Source organism: Rana temporaria, chromosome 13 (assembly GCF_905171775.1).
Source record: "Rana temporaria chromosome 13, aRanTem1.1, whole genome shotgun sequence".
NCBI classification, from domain to species: domain Eukaryota; kingdom Metazoa; phylum Chordata; class Amphibia; order Anura; family Ranidae; genus Rana; species Rana temporaria.
In genome coordinates, this window is record NC_053501.1 from 114,829,975 (window position 1) to 114,847,374 (window position 17,400).

Below are 17,400 nucleotides of genomic sequence, written 5' to 3' on the forward strand. Positions count from 1 at the left end.
CGTGTGCGCTCCGGCAAAATGCCCGGCGTAAGCGCGCGCAATTTAAATGATCCCGTAGGGGGCGGGAATCATTTAAATTAGGCTCGTTCCTGCGCCGATCGTAGAGCGCATGCTCCGTCGGGAAACTTTCCCGACGTGCATTGCGGCAAATGACTTCGCAAGGACGTCATTTGCTTCAAAGTGAACGTGAATGGCGTCCAGCGCCATTCACGAATCACTTACGCAAACTACGTAAAGTTCAAATTTCGCGACGCGGGAACGACGGGTATACGTAACATTGGCTGCCCCTGCTAATAGCAGGGGCAGCCTTACGCGAAAACCGCCGTACGCAAACAACTTAAACTGCGTACGCAGGGCTCGCGTAACGTTGTGAATCGGCGTTAGTATGCAATTTGCATACTATATGCTGAGCACAACGGGAACGCCTCCTAGCGGCCATCGCAAGAATGCAACCTAAGATATGCGGGCATAAGAGCCTTATGCCGCGCATATCTTAGGCTGCAGTCGGCGTAACGAGGTTCCTGAATCAGGAGCATTCGTTACGCCGGCGCAAGTAAGCAATTGCGCTGCGTAACTATGGTTACGCTGGCGCAATTGCTCTCTGAATCCGGGCCCTTGAGGTTAAGCATCACATGTGGGCGGTATCTATGCAAATACAGCCTGCGTAGGAACGCCCACTCCCCCAGACTGATCCCCGCCCATCAAAATATTTTGATATTTGCATAACTCCTCCCGCTGGTCCCTCCTATCAGCCTGCATGGCATACAGAAGCGACCCAGTTATATTATATTATATTATTATAAAGTAAGGTATGTAATGAAAACCAGTTTTATATAAAAATGTCATTATCATGATGGTGGGGGAGTTCCCATCCAGGTGTCCCCACTATAGGAAGTGAGGCGGGGGGGACTGCATTACAAATCTGACACTTCCTATTTTATTTGAATGCAAATAAAGTTTTGTCTGGTGTTCCCCTTTTAATCTAGACCAAGGGTCTCAAACTGGCTGTTTTGGGACTACAAGTCCCATAATGCAATGCAGGGCTGACAGTTACAAGCATGACTCCCACAGGCAGAGGCATGATGGGAATTGTAGTTTCGCAACAGCTGGAGGGCCGCCAGTTTGAGACTCCGGATCTAGACCCTTTGACGTAAGCCCTGGTGGGCGAGGTGAAACGTATCAGTGGGGGGGGGGGGGTGCTTTTCTGGCGGAGACGCATAGACTGAGGTTGCTCCTTATCTCTATGTTATACGGGCTGGTCGGGAGAGCGGTGTTCTTTATTCATGAATGTAAATAAAGTTTTGTCTGGAGTTCCCCTTTAATCTGGACCCCATGACTTAAGCCCTGGTGGGCGAGGTGAAACGCATCAAGGGGGGGTGCTTCTGTGGCAGAGACGCATAGACTGAGGCTGCTCCTTATCTCTATGTTATATGGGCTGGTCGGGAGAGCGGTGTTCTTTATTCATGAATGTAAATAAAGTTTTGTCTGGAGTCCCCCTTTAACCCCCGGGACTTTCCGCAGGGAAGCGGTTCAGGTCGGGGCGGGGGAGGTGACGGGGTTCATCACTGTGTACTGTGATCCTTAAATATCAGGTTGTGTTTTCCGGCAGAATACATAAACACTCGGCTGCCATGCCTCGGGCCTCTGCGGTCCGCTGTGAACTCCGTCCCCTTCCTGATTATACAGTGTGGCTCCCAGTCCCGGCCTTACACTGGTTTCCAGTGATTTACTGGGTTGTCGTCCAAACCGAGGCTGGCGGTCAGAACACGAGTCCCGACCACAGCCTCATGGATGATGTTGTGATTTGAAGAGAATGTAGTTAACCCCCCGAGTGTCCAAAGCAGAGAGAGAGCTCCATATGAGGGGGGTATGGAAGGTGACATGCGTGTTCAGTTCCACTCACACTCCTGTGTGTGTGTTTTTGGCACAGTGACTTGTGTTGCATGGGCTCATGACAGACACAGCTTCTCTTCATTCTTGACCATAGGGGTTATATCACCACCTACAGGAGTAGGACGTTCACTGACGGACCCAGATTCTCATCATTCTTGACCATACGGTTTATATCGCCACCTACAGGCAGGGCTGTCTTAATGAGAGGGCACACCTGGGCACTGCCCAGGGGCCCCAGCTGCATGGGGGGCCCCTGCACTTTCCCCAAAGCAGCTGGTCCTTGAGCCCACGCTGCCCTGAAGTTGGGGGCTCCATGATGGCACTTAGAGTGATAGATGCAAAGGGGAGGCAGTCTGCCTCCTACCTACTTAATGTCTGTTTACCTGTACTTTCATCATTATAGGGGCCCCAGAGCAATACTTTGCCCAGGGGCCCATGATGCTATTAAGACGGCCCTGCCTACAGGAGTAGGGCGTTCACTGATGGACACAGCTTCTCTTCATTCTTGACCACAGGGGTTATATCACCACCTACAGGAGTAGGACGTTCACTGACGGACCCAGATTCTCATCATTCTTGACCATACGGGTTATATCGCCACCTACAGGAGTAGGACGTTCACTGACGGACGCAGCTTCTCTTCATTCTTGACCATACGGGTTATATCGCCACCTACAGGAGTAGGACGTTCACTGATGGACACAGCTTCTCTTCATTCTTGACCATAGGGGTTATATCACCACCTACAGGAGTAGGACGTTCACTGACAGACCCAGATTCTCATCATTCTTGATCATAGGGGTTATATCGCCACCTACAGGAGTAGGACGTTCACTAACGGACGCAGCTTCTCTTCATTCTTGACCACAGGGGTTATATCACCACCTACAGGAGTAGGACTTTCACTGACGGACCTAGATTCTCATCATTCTTGACCATAGGGGTTATATCGCCACCTACAGGAGTAGGACGTTCACTGACGGACCCAGCTTCTCTTCATTCTTGACCATAGGGGTTATATCATTACCTACAGGAGTAGCACGTTCACTAACGGAAGCAGCTTCTCTTCATTCTTGACCATAGGGGTTATATCACCACCTACAGGAGTAGGACGTTCACTGACGGACACAGCTTCTCTTCATTCTTGACCATAGGGGTTATATCGTTACCTACAGGAGTAGCACGTTCACTAACGGAAGCAGCTTCTCTTCATCCTTGACCATAGGGGTTATATCGCCACCTACAGAAGTAGGACACTAGGACTGCCCATAGTGCTGTCTTCTTTTTCTGCCTAGTATCCTACTTCTGTAGGTGGCGATATAACCCCTATGGTCAAGAATGAAGAGAAGCTGTGTTCGTCAGTGAACGTCCTACTTCTGTAGGTCTTTGGAATATTAACTATCGCACACCTTCCTGGAAAAACGGCCAATAAGTGCAAAAATGGGTGCTGAAGCGATCACCAGCTGGGAACTGGAACAACAAATCATACACACTTGCCTGACGAAGAGGTCCTGCGTTGCAATCTTTGTGATGTTTTCACTGCATTAAACTTTTGAACGTCTTGTACGATCCGCGGTGTGCTGGCGAATATGTTCGTACTACTTCTGTAGGTGGCGATATAACACTATGGTCAAGAATGAAGAGAAGTTGTGTCCTTCAGTGAACACCCTACTCCTGTAGGTGGCGATATAACCCCATGGCCAAGAATGAAGAGAAGCTGTGAACGCCCTACTCCTGTAGGTGGCGATATAACCCCATGGCCAAGAACGAAGAGAAGCTGTGTCCATCAGTGAACGTCCTACTCCTGTAGGTGGCAGTATAACACTATGGTCAAGAATGAAGAGAAGTTGTGAACGTCCTGCTTCTGTAGGTGGTGATATAACCCCATGGCCAAGAACGACGAGAAGCTGTGTCTGTCAATGAACGTCTTGCTCCTGTAGGTGACAATTTAACCCTATGGTCAAGAATGAAGAGAAGCTGTGTCCCTCAGTGAACGTCCTACTCCTGTAGGTGGCGATTTAACCCTATGGTCAAGAATGAAGAGAAGCTGTGTCCCTCAGTGAACGTCCTACTTCTGTAGGTGGCGATTTAACCCTATGGCCAAGAATGAAGAGAAGCTGTGAACGCCCTACTCCTGTAGGTGGCGATATAACCCCATGGCCAAGAACGAAGAGAAGCTGTGTCTGTCAATGAACGTCTTGCTCCTGTAGGTGACAATTTAACCCTATGGTCAAGAATGAAGAGAAGCTGTGTCCGTCAGTGAACGTCCTACTCCTGGAGGTGGCAATTTAACCCTATGGTCAAGAATGAAGAGAAGCTGTGTCCGTCCTACTCCTGTAGGTGGCGATTTAACCCAATGGTCAAGAATGAAGAGAAGCTGCGTCCGTCAGTGAACGTCCTACTCCTGTAGGTGGCGATTTAACCCTATGGCCAAGAATGAAGAGAAGCTGTGTCCGTCAGTGAATGTCCTGTTCTTGTAGGTGACAATATAACCCTATGGTCAAGAATAAAGAGAAGCTGTGTCCATCAGTGAACGTCCTACTCCTGTAGGTGGCGATATAACACTAAGGTCATGAATGACGAGAAGCTGTGAATGTACTGCCCCTGTAGGTGGTGATATAACCCCTGTGGTCAAGAATGAAGAGATGCTGTGTCCGTCAGTGAACATCCTACTCCTGTAGGTGGCGATATAATCCTATGGCCAAGAACGAAGAGAAGCTGTTTCTGTCAGTGAACATCCTACTCCTGTAGGTGGCCATCGCCGCCGGCCACGTGCGATCACGTGCACGAGCGCCAGCATGGGGATTTGTGTGTGAACAGGGGCAGTCCCTCCAAATCAGGGGCAGTCGGGTGCCATTTTTTGGTTGTCAGAGGGCAACGTGAATATAAACGATTCCTCCCCCTGGCTGAAGCTCTATGATTTTTCTTTCTTGGGCTGTTTGGCTACAGAACAATTTCCTGATGTACTTATCTTGCAGAGAAGAAAAAGAGACCCAGCTGACCCCTGTGGAGTTATTTTAGAATTGGGAGCATTACCTGTACTGTACACAGGACACTGAGCCAATCCACACACACACACAGACCGGCTCTGTTCTACTTCACCTGAGCCCATAGAGAGAAGCACAGAGTACAGAGAAGAGTTTAGGCCGATACGTATTCTTCTACATGTTTTTGGTAATAAAAATCGCAATAAGCGTATATTGATTGGTTTGCGCAAAAGTTATAGCGGCTACAAAAAAGGGGATAGATTTATAGCATTTTTTTTTTTTTTTTTTACTGGTAATGGCGGCGATCAGTGATTTTTATCGGGACTGCGACAATATGGCGGACACATTGGCAAACTTTTGACACATTTTTGGGACCATTGGCATTTATACAGCGACCAGTCTTATAAAAATGCACTGTTGACTGTGTAAATGTCACTGGCAGGGAAGGGGTTAACACTAGGGGGCGATCAAGGGGTTAAATGTGTGTTCCCTGGGTGTGTTCTAACTGTATGGGGATAGGACTGACTAGGGGAGGAGACGTATCGCTATTCCTACTTAGTAGGAACAAACAATATGTCTCCTCGGCCCTGACAGAACAGGGATTTGTGTGTTTACACCATGCTGGCGCTTGTGCACGTGATCGCACGTGCCGGCGGCGATCGCCGATGTAACGGAATGACCCGTGACACCCAGAGACTTTTGAAGGATGGGGGGGGTACTCCTGTGCCAGCTGCACTAATGACTCTTGGGTCTAGGGTCATCCTATGTTCATTAGGGGCATAGGATGACTGAGAAATGATATCTCGGATTACATGAGATGGGATAATAATGATAATTCATGTATTGCAGGATCTTGGAATATTACAGGTTGCTTATTCTGACCCCCAACAGGTCAATAAGAATGTCTCATAGACTGTTTTGAGATGCTAATTAAGGCTGCCTATTGTGGGATGTTTAAGTGTCTTGCTGTGATTGCATTCTGTGTCCATTGTGCTAATTGGGTCTGCTTCTACAGACCATTTCATTGTGTATGCTAATGACACTGTTTTGTGTGAAAAGTCTATTGATGATAGATATGTGTTGGCAGTCTGAACGGTCAGATGTCTGACTTCTCAGGTTTCGTGGATTAGCATGTCAATTATGTTTAGTAAAGGAATGTGTTTTGTGTAACAGGTGGGGATCACTTATCGCAGAGCCAGACCGTCTGGATAATGATTAGTAATTAGCCCATCTGAATGTGTATTGAAGCCCCATTGTGTGATGTTGGGGGTGGAGAGTTTCATTGTCCCTGTAACATGCTTTTTGGTTGTGAACTGTATAAAAACCTGAGTTTTACCATTAAAACATTCATTCATTTTGGAACCAGTAACAGAGCTGTGTGTCTCGTTATTCTGGGGAATGAAATGGGTCCTGTTGGCTGCATTGTCGGATGAGCTGTCGTGGGGCGATGAATTGGAAGATCGTAAACGGTGGTGACCGTTACAGCCACCTACAGGAGTAGAACGTTTACTGTAAAAATGTCACGGGCAGGGAAGGAGTTAACACCTAGGTGGGAAATCAAGGGGTTAATTGTGTTCCCTAGTGTGTGTTTCTAACTAGGGGGGGATGGGACTGACCTAGAGGAAATGACAGATCATGATTACTAGTTATTAGGAACTCACGATCTGTCTTTCCTCACAAAACAGAACAGGGACGTGTGTTTACACATACACACACACACGTCCCTGTTCTGCCTCTCGTGCCCGCGATTGCTCGCCGCCGGTCACGAGCATCGGCACCCCCGTGATGCAGCGCGGGCACGCCCCCCTGCTCTCCCGCTTAAAAGGGGCCGACGTACAACTACGAAGATTTTCGCGGGATCGTGCCGACCTGCGGCTGGTCGGCAAGTGGTCGAAGCATTGCACCAGCAATCTGCAGATCGCCTCTGCCATACCTCGGACATTTTTCTTCTTGGGTTTAGATTCCGGTGATCAGACGTCCTCGGTTTCTAGGGACAGTCCCCGGACTGAGGACGCTGTCCCCGCAGCCAGATTTGTCCCCCCGGATTGCAGGGGCGGCGCCAGGTGCATGGCTGATCCTGGGCGGGTGCTGAGGCAGAGGGGGGGCGGTGCGAGGTGCCAAACACTTAGGGGTTAGGGTTGCCACCTGTCCGGGATTCACCCGGACAGTTCGGGTTTGGAATAATGTGTCCAGGTTTCAGACTGCCTGAAACCCGGACACATTCTTTAGACTGGACTATGGCTTCCCAGCAGGGTTGCTGGCTGCAGTTGTCTAAGCTGAGAGTGTCTGTTGCTCTTTCACAGTGCCTAGAGCCAACATTAACAAACCCCCCCCCCCAAACACACACAGACAGGAGAGGAGAGAGGGCTCAATCTGCACCTCTTCCCCCCCACCCCTTCTCTCTCCTGCCTCTGAGTAAGTACAATAAGGCACATCAGGGTTCTCAGAGCACCCCTTACATCAGAGTTCCCCTTTACTCTGTGGATCTAGATGTTAAAGGTGGGGGAACTCCGCGGATCCAGATGTTAAGGGGGGATACGCTGCAGATCCAGATGTTAAGGGGGGATACGCTGCAGATCCAGATGTTAAGGGGGGATACGCTGCAGATCCAGATGTTAAGGGGGGATACGCTGCAGATCCAGATGTTAAGGGGGGATACGCTGCAGATCCAGATGTTAAGGGGGGATACGCTGCAGATCCAGATGTTAAGGGGGGATACGCTGCAGATCCAGATGTTAAGGGGGGATACGCTGCAGATCCAGATGTTAAGGGGGGATACGCTGCAGATCCAGATGTTAAGGGGGGATACGCTGCAGATCCAGATGTTAAGGGGGGATACGCTGCGGATCCAGATGTTAAGGGGGGATACGCTGCAGATCCAGATGTTAAGGGGGGATACGCTGCAGATCCAGATGTTAAGGGGGGGGATGCTGCGGATTCAGATGTTAAGGGGGGGGATGCTGCGGATTCAGATGTTAAGGGGGGATACGCTGCAGATCCAGATGTTAAGGGGGGATACGCTGCGGATCCAGATGTTAAGGGGGGATACGCTGCGGATCCAGATGTTAAGGGGGGGATGCTGCGGATTCAGATGTTAAAGAGGGGGGGAATGCTGCGGATCCAGATGTTAAAGGGGGGAACTCTGTGGACCCAGATTTAAAGGGGGGGACTCTGCGGACCCAGATGTAAAGGGGGGGACTCTGCAGACCCAGATGTAAAGGGGGGAACCCTGCCGACCTAGATGTAAAGGGGTGGGAACTCTGCAGACCCAGATGTAAAGGGGGGGGGACTCTGCAGACCCAGATGTAATGGGGGGAACTCTGCGGACCCAGATGTAATGGGGGGAACTCTGTGGATCCAGATGTAATGGGGGGAACTCTGTGGATCCAGATGTAAAGGGGGGAACTCTGTGGATCCAGATGTAAAGGGGGGAACTCTGCGGATCCAGATGTAAAGGGGAAACTCTGTGGATCCAGATGTAAAGGGGAAACTCTGTGGATCCAGATGTAAAGGGGGGAGAACTCTGTGGATCCAGATGTAAAGGGGGGAACTCTGCGGATCCAGATGTAATGGGGGGAACTCTGCGGACCCAGATGTAAAGGGGGGGGGACTCTGCGGGCCCAGATGTAATGGGGGGAACTCTGCGGACCCAGATGTAAAGGGGGGAACTCTGCGGATCCAGATGTAAAGGGGAAACTCTGTGGATCCAGATGTAAAGGGGGGAACTCTGCGGATCCAGATGTAATGGGGGGAACTCTGTGGACCCAGATGTAAAGGGGGGGGGGACTCTGCGGGCCCAGATGTAATGGGGGGAACTCTGCGGACCCAGATGTAAAGGGGGGAACTCTGCGGACCCAGATGTAAAGGGGAAACTCTGTGGATCCAGATGTAAAGGGGAAACTCTGTGGATCCAGATGTAATGGGGGAACTCTTGTTATTAACTTCATATAATTAGAAATGTTATTTAATATCAAAATATATGTATAGTTTATACTATAAAAAAAATTGCTGTGCACTGCTAAAGTGTTCGGGTTTGACTTGAAGAAAAGGTGGCAACCCTATTAGGGGTGTTAGGCCTGTAATGTTTTTATCGAATCGATTGATTTCCATCATCCAATCCTATGCAAGGACATGTGCTGCTTTTTTTTTTATTTCCCTTGCATGTGATTGGGTGACCTTTTGAATAGTGAAACTTTACCTCATTTACTAAGCCCGGGAGCAACTGTACTTGCAAAGTGCACAGTCTATTTGCCTTTAGTAAATCGTCCTCCATTAAATATAGCCGATCCGACGCTGAAAAGACGAGAACGTCATCAATCTCTGGTTCCTGCGATCGGAAAGCTTGGCTGGCGCAACGCAGCAGCTCCATAAGACGTGGCTCTGGGCTCTCTATCCAGGTAACGCCCGGGTCACGGAGTCCGCCCAGCGACGCTTTCCCATTTTGAGGTCTGACCGCTGGCGGAAAACGCATCCGCCGCTACAGGGAGAGGAAGACGGGGAGGAAAGATAATAGCATAGGGCTCTCTACAACATCGTCCCAACATGGCATTATACCGTCAAATCACCGCACTCTGCCAAACCTTCCGTTTAACCCTTAAGGGTAGTCTCGCCCAACGGTCTTCGGTATTTCCGATCACGTATTTATACTGTATACATATATACTGCACCGCAATGTCTCTTCTGCATTCAAATTTCTGCCTCCTTTCGCCTAATTGTAATTTTGGCGTAAAGTTCCACTTTAACCACTTAAGGACCGGACCAATATGCTGCTAAATGACCCAAGGGGTTTTTACAATTCGGCACTGCGTCGCTTTAACAGACAATTGCGCGCTCGTGCGACGTGGCTCCCAAACAAAATTGGCGTCCTTTTTTCCCCACAAATAGAGCTTTCTTTTGGTGGTATTTGATCACCTCTGCGGTTTTTATTTTTTGCGCTATAAACAAAAATAGAGCGACAATTTTGAAAAAAAATCAATATTTTTTACTTTTTTCTATAATAAATATCCCCCAAAAATATATATAAAAAAATGTTTCCTCAGTTTAGGCCGATACGTATTCTTCTACCTATTTTTGGTAAAAAAAATCGCAATAAGCGTTTATCGGTTGGTTTGCGCAAAATTTATAGCGTTTACAAAATAGGGGATAGTTTTATTATTATTTTTTTACTACTAATGGCGGCGATCAGCGATTTTTTTTGTGACTGCGACATTATGGCGGACACTTCGGACAATTTTGACACATTTCTGGGACCATTGTCATTTTCACAGCAAAAAATGCATTTAAATTGCATTGTTTATTGTGGAAATGACAGTTGCAGTTTGGGAGTTAACCACAGGTGGCGCTGTAGGAGTTAGGGTTCACCTAGTGTGTGTTTACAACTGTAGGGGGGTGTGGCTGTAGGTGTGACGTCATCGATCGAGTCTCCCTTATAAAAGGGATCACGCGATCGATGTGCCGCCACAGTGAAGCACGGGGAAGCTGTGTTTACATACGGCTCTCCCCGTTCTTCAGCTCCGGGGAGAGATCGCGAGGGGGAGGCTATAAACGAATAGCCGCCCCCTCGTCCCGGATCGCTCCTGAAGCCACGGGAACCGCCGCATGTACCGGGGGGGTCCCGATCGGACCCCCGACCCATGTCTAGGCAGGGACGTACAGGTACGCCAATGTGCCTGTACGTGCCATTCTGCCAACGTAAATGTACATGCGGCGGTCCGGAAGTGGTTAAAGGGCCCAGAGGTCCCCAGGGCCCTGGATGGAAACTCACTTTTTTTTTTTTTTTATATATATTTTTTTTTTTTTTTTCATTAAAGGGCCCAGAGGTCCCGGGTGGCTACCCCCCTTTTTTGATATATATTTTTCTTTATTTCTTCTTTCTCAATTCTTCTCAATTCGCGGCAGCACCCCCCCCCCCAGGCCCATGCCTGAAGCTGTGTAAGGGGCCCCATAATTCCTGATGGCGGCCCTGTCCGTTACAAACACATTTTATGTTTTATAAGAAATTGTAATAAAAGTTTATTTTGTCGTTTACAAATCTTGTGTTTGTTTGACTCCCGATGGCATACTCAAAGTCCCGTTATCGCACGTGTTTTTGATGTGGCCCTTGTACTGAAAAGTTTGGAGACCCCCTGATCTATGGTAAATCGCACCATTAGATGGTAACGTGTGTGGTGAGCTCCGGGGGGATCGCAGGAGCAAGGAAAAGGTGGACAAGTTGGCCTGGATTCAAGAAGCAATTGCGCCTGTGTAACCATAAGTTACACAGCGCAATTGCTTACTTGCCCCGGCGTAACGAATGCTCCTGATTCAGGAACCTCGTTACGCCGACTGCAGCCTAAGATATGCGCGGCATAAGGCTCTTATGCCCGCATAGCTTAGGCTGCATTCTTGCGATGGCCGCTAGGTGGCGTTCCCGTTGTGCTCAGCGTATAGTGTGCAAATTGCATACTAACGCCGATTCACAACGTTGCGCGAGCCCTGCGTACGCAATTTACGTCGTTTCCGTACGGCGGTTTTCGCGTAAGGCTGCCCCTGCTATTAGCAGGGGCAGCCAATGTTACGTATACCCGTCGTTCCCGCGTCGCGAAATTTGAAAGTTACGTAGTTTGCGTAAGTGAATGGCGCTGGACGCCATTCACGTTCACTTTGAAGCAAATGACGTCCTTGCGACGTCATTTGCTGCAATGCACGTCGGGAAAGTTTCCCGACGGAGCATGCGCTCTACGATAATTTAAATGATTCCCGCCCCCTACGGGATCATTTAAATTGCGCGCGCTTACGCCGGGCATTTTGCCGGCGCGCCCACGCAATTTACGGAGCTACTGCTCCGTGAATCAAGGGCAGCGCAGTAATTTTGCGGGGGCGCAGGGCAAAATCGTTGCCCTGCGCCTCCGTAAAAATAGCGCAATTCTACCTGAATCCAGCCCGTTATTTTTACGAATTTGATTGATCTACCTGGATAGTGGATAATGAGTTGAGAAGATGTGATTTTATACATTGTCTCAATCTATTCTATAATTCCGGGATTTTCTTCGATGTTTAGCTTTGCAGTAAAGAGTCTCTTCTTTGTTTGGACATTGCGTTGACCTAGATAAACACATACGGTATTGAATCCTGATTGCTTTGCCAACTGGCACAGAAGGACTTCTCCTCTCAGCCCGCTGGCTTCAGGATGTCCTCTATTTTTGGTGAAGTGATCTACGATCTAAGAAAAAAAAAGAAGTAATTTCTGGTTGCCGGACAGACAACGAAAAAACCTCTGGGTGCCACGAAACTCTGGTCCCTCCTCCTCTGCGGGGGCACTGAGGGTGCCAGGCCATCCTGTATATATGTATGATGCTTCAGCCAGAGGAGAAGGAGAAGAGACTCAGACCTTGAGAAGAAGACAAGAACCGGAACCATGAAACTGGTGATAGTCGCCGCGTTACTTGGGTTGGTGGTCGTATGCATGGGACGTAGAGGTAAGTACACAGCTCTATGAGCATCTCCTGAACCCTTCTCTCTGTCTTCCTCACACATCACTCTGCTGACCACTCTATAGAACCTTTTTCAAGTCGCTTTTCAGGATTGCTCCTAGAGAGTCATCATTCCACCACAAATTGTTGGCTTAGTGTTTGGTTCAAGCTGGAAAGTTATACCACCAAACCACGTACATTTGTGAGGGCTGGTCTGTCTTTGTAAGGTTGATCATTGCTAATACAGTCATTAGGAATAATGACAGTGGGAACCCCTCATAATGGGCACAGCGGGTGTACAGCCCCCGGAACTCAGCACAGGGATGGTGGGAACCCCTCATAATGGGCACAGCAGGTGTACAGACCCGGGAACTCAGTACAGGAATGGTGGGAACTCCTCATAATGGGCACAGCGGGTGTACAGAACGGGAACTCAGCACAGGGATGGTGGGAACACCTCATAATGGGCACAGCGGGTGTACAGAACGGGAACTCAGCACAAGGATGGTGGGAACCCCTCATAATGGGGCACAGCGGGTGTACAGACCCGGGAACTCAGCACAGGGATGGTGGGAACCCCTCATAATGGGCACAGCAGGTGTACAGACCCGGGAACTCAGCACAGGGATGGTGGAACCCCTCATAATGGGCACAGCAAGTGTACAGACCCGGGGACTCAGCACAGGGATGGTGGGAACTCCTCATAATGGGCACAGCGGGTGTACAGACCTGGGAACTCAGCACAGGGATGGTGGGAACTCCTCATAATGGGCACAGCAGGTGTACAGACCCGGGAACTCAGCACAGGGATGGTGGGAACTCCTCATAATGGGCACAGCGGGTGTACAGACCTGGGAACTCAGCACAGGGATGGTGGGAATCCCTCATAATGGGCACAGCGGGTGTACAGACCCGGGAACTCAGCACAGGGATGGTGGGAACCCCTCATAATGGGCACAGCAGGTGTACAGACCCGGGAACTCAGCACAGGGATGGTGGGAACTCCTCATAATGGGCACAGCGGGTGTACAGACCTGGGAACTCAGCACAGGGATGGTGGGAACCCCTCATAATGGGCACAGCAGATGTGCAAACCCCCTAACTCAGGGCAGAGATATCACTAATAGGGTCTCTAAGATACAGAAAAAGTGATTATATTTACTGTTTTCATATAAAATGGGAAATTATCTAGTGACGTCATCTGTGCTTTTGTCTTTTCTAGCTCACAATCATGGAAGAAGTGTGGCTGATTCGCGCAGTTCTGAAGGTTGGTGTAAATTTCCTTTCATCTACTTATTAGTACTTGTCTTTTCCTAAATATTTATTATCAGGTTTAGTCTTAGTAGACACCCTGCAAGGGTCTGGTGGCACCTCAGTGTTAAATCAAACCATACAGCCTCATTTATCTTTTGTACGGTAATTATATGATATATTTTGCTTTCCATATATACATTTTTTGTTTTATGAATAAACATGTTGTACAAGGAGTACCTATGCCAAAGGATTCCCAGAGCACTGTGGGAGCAATGTTGTCACCATAGGTTGTTTTCCTAATTAAAGCCGGGTTCATACTGGTACGACATACGCTCCGACTTTGGGAGCATATGTTGCATGACGTGTATAAATTAATCGTTCCCTATGTGTGGGACTGTCTTAACTGGTCCCACACAAGTCGGTCTGACTTTGAAAAAGGTTCCTGCACTACTTTGCTCCGACTTTGGTCCAAATTTGGTCTGACTTCAACCCATTTAATCTCATTGAAGTCGGATCAAAGTCAGGTCATCATCTTAACTGATCCGACTTTGACATGCGACTTGTGCTCTGAGGATCTTGAAAGGGAACCCTACACCAAAATAAAATTTTAAAAAACGGAGTGCGGTCCCCCCCCCCCCCAATTCCAAAGCAGGTGATTCGGGTCTGGTATGGATCTTAAAGAGTAAACCCCATTTTTTTTTTAAATGGCGTGGGGTTCCCCTTCCAAGACCCTACATACCAGATCCTTCGGTCTGGTATGTATTTTGGGGGGGGGGGGACCCCACACCGTTTTGTTTTTTCATTTTGGCATGGGGGGGTCCTCTTAAAATCCATATCAGAGCGAAGGGTCTGGTATGGTCCTCTTAATGGGGGGTCCTCTTAAAATGTATACCAGAGAGAAGGGTCTGGTATGGTCCTCTTAATGGGGGGTCATCTTACAACCCATACCAGAGTGAAGGGTCTAGTATGGTCCACTTAATAGGGGGTCCTCTTAAAATCCATACCAGAGTGAAGGGTTTGGTATGGTCCTCTTAATGGGGGATCCTCTTAAAATCCATACCAGAGCGAAGGGTCTGGTATGGTCTTGGGAGGGCGACCTGGAGTTTCCCCTCAAGATCCATATCGTAGCCGATTGTCCTGGTATTGTCGGATCAAAGTCGGGTCCCGTTAAATGAAGTCGCATGGAAGTCAGACATGAAGTCGTAGGGCTAAGTCGGAGCAGAAGTCGTCTTAGACTACAATCGCCCTCCACTGTTACTCATCACATAGGGAGGGGGTGAGGCAGAGGCGTAACTAGAACCTCCAGCACAATTCTTCAGGCACAGCTAGCACATGGTTAGGCCTCACTCTGGTTTCAGCCAGACCTTAGCAAAGTTCCTTATTACAGGCAGGGACCGCAGGCCCCTTTAGCTTAGCAACAAAAACTTCCTTTGCAAGCCCTGACAGCCCTCTGAGTCCTGACTGCAGCGGCCTGACTTCACTGCCAGTAACATCATAGTCTCTCCTGCTGGCTCTGCATCCACCACTGACTGCACACTCCAAGTCTCTGGCATGTCTCTCCTGACCGACACCTGATGAGTCCCTCCTGGAGACATACCCAGCAGTATTCCCCGCTGTCCTCTCCTGCTCCTGTTCAGGACATCCCTTGGGTTGTGTGGGGTTCCTATTCGAGCCCCTGGCCCAAGGTCACCCCCCCCCCAGACTGGGGAGCTCCCTCTAAGTTCCCAACAGCCTAATACTTCATCTCCAGTTCTTCTCCCCAGAGCAGCTCCCTCCCAGCTGGGCTGACCCTGGGTATTTAAAGAGGCTTGCCCCCTTCCAATCCAGATTGGGGATCGGTCAGGGTTTTCCTCAGAACAACCCAGACAGCTCCACCCTTTTCCCCTCCTTACTTCTAGAAGCAGAAAGGAGGTAACCAAAATATGATGCTGTCTGTGAGTCACCAGCCTACTCTAGGCCACTCCCAGCCCACACAGATCAAAACAAGGAGGCCTAGCTTCTGGGTAGACCTGCTTAAATTTACCTGTACCATACAAAAGTCTCACTCCAGCTGGGTAGAGGGTGCTACACTCCCATTCATTCATAAACAGAGGCATGGTAAAACGCGTTGATCTTCTTATGTGGACCTTCTTTGTAAATATAGGAAGGTTCTCTGTAGTACCGATGTGAATTATACCTGGGTGCATTACATGGATATGGTCACTACTATGTCCTTTTTAAATTTTGTATAATAAACTTGGCATTTTATGGCATATTTTCTCTTTTGTTGGCTTCGCCCTCTACCTCTATGCCCTCCTACAGTCGCTTTGCTACAAAATGTTTTGTGTTATACATATAGGGGTGGGATGTGGGCTTAATAACGTGGTATGTTCTTCCTTTTACCCGAAATTTCCAGCAAAGAAGGGTGGAGATGGACATCTAATACCTCCTTGTCTCACCAGTAACGCCTCTCTTTTCCTTTTGGCAGCTTTTATCTCTAGACAAGAGTCCGCCAACTTTGCCAAAAGACACAGACGTAGCAACCTTCACAATGCGTAAGTGTTGTGTTTTTTCCTCATTTCTGTTATCCAGAATGACCAACCTCAACCTGGTGATAGTCAACCATTGGATCTCCAGCAAATAGGCAACTACAGGTCTCAGTAGATCCTACCTGGAGTTTGTAGCTCCACCAAAACTGGTCATCTACGAGTTGACTATCACCGTCTTGGTTGACCTGTGGTGGTAACCTGCTTGTTTTTCCTGTTATTCTTAGGGTCTTCGGGACCCCCGTAAGAGACCCCCTGGAATCCAAGAGAGAAGTGTGTGAGCTCAACCCAAGCTGCGATGAACTGGCTGACCACATTGGATTTCAGGAGGCCTACAGACGCTTCTACGGCCCGATCTAAAGACCCCGTGCCATCGCTTCTCTTCCCTTCTTTGTTACGATACCTTCCTCTTATCCTGCTTTCTTCACAACGTATTAAGCTGACCAGTTGACACAACAAACATCTTCCAGATGGGCCACACTCTTGTTGCTTTGTGTGTGTTGTAGCTAAGTAGCCATTACCTCATGTAGCCAGGCAAGAATAGCACAGGAGCGGGGGGAGGGGGTTGGTTATAGGTTTTAGGATGGGCCCTTTAAGGCCAGCAAGCACTTTAAATAGACTTTTGCATGCTGTATGAGGAGATAGGATCAAGAAAGGTCAAATCTCTCAGACTTAGATTGCACATTTCATTTCTGTTATACTTATGTTGACAGGTCCCCTTAAACAGCTAACTGCCGCTTGATGAGGTATGAAAAGGCTTTGGGGTGCTTGTAAGTGAGCCAAACGCCCCCCAGGCCTTCTGTCTTCTTCAGTATTATAACATTGTATTCAGTTCTGTGCACATTGTGGGGACAGGCGGGTGCAATGAGGGGACAATCCAGGCCTTGTGTGCCCCCCCCCCCCGACTGACAAACAGCCCTGAAATTCGACTTCCCGGCATGGACCGCGCTTATCAGGCTTGCTTCTATAACTTCAATATGGTGCTATGTGGAATTATGTTATTGAATGTTTTTTATTATGAATAAATATGTATTAGGTTTATAACGTGTGTGTTTTGTTCTATATGGATTGCCGGTTTACATATGATAATCTGCAGAATGTCATTCCTTCCATCACTGGTCTCTCTAGAGATCTGCAGAACATCCCACCCCTGCCCCCCCCCACCATACTTGATACCCCCATCTCATCAGGGTACCCCTATACATGAGACACCCATCACATCAGAGTACCCCCTATACATGAGACCCCTATCACATAAGAATACCCCCATACGTGAGACCCCTATTACAT

The 17,400-nt window shown here is 48.7% G+C and overlaps 1 protein-coding gene across 1 annotated transcript; it reads left to right on the top strand.

Annotated features, from left to right (window-relative positions):
• Positions 1–12,209: 12,209 nt before the first annotated feature.
• On the top strand, positions 12,210–17,151 carry LOC120920527 (bone gamma-carboxyglutamate protein). Its single transcript, XM_040332653.1, has 4 exons — positions 12,210–12,337; positions 13,554–13,598; positions 16,053–16,119; positions 16,338–17,151. Exons 1-4 carry the CDS (start codon positions 12,277–12,279, stop codon positions 16,468–16,470), a joined length of 306 nt encoding a protein of 101 aa, XP_040188587.1. The 5' UTR covers positions 12,210–12,276; the 3' UTR covers positions 16,471–17,151.
• The last annotated feature ends 249 nt before the right edge of the window (positions 17,152–17,400 follow it).

Coding starts and splice junctions, on each gene's coding strand:
- LOC120920527 (XM_040332653.1), top strand. CDS start 12,277: ATGAAACTGGTGATAGTCGCCGCGTTACTTGGGTTGGTGGTCGTATGC. Junction 12,338..13,553: donor CGTATGCATGGGACGTAGAG/GTAAGTACACAG, acceptor TGTCTTTTCTAG/CTCACAATCATGGAAGAAGT. Junction 16,120..16,337: donor CGTAGCAACCTTCACAATGC/GTAAGTGTTGTG, acceptor TGTTATTCTTAG/GGTCTTCGGGACCCCCGTAA.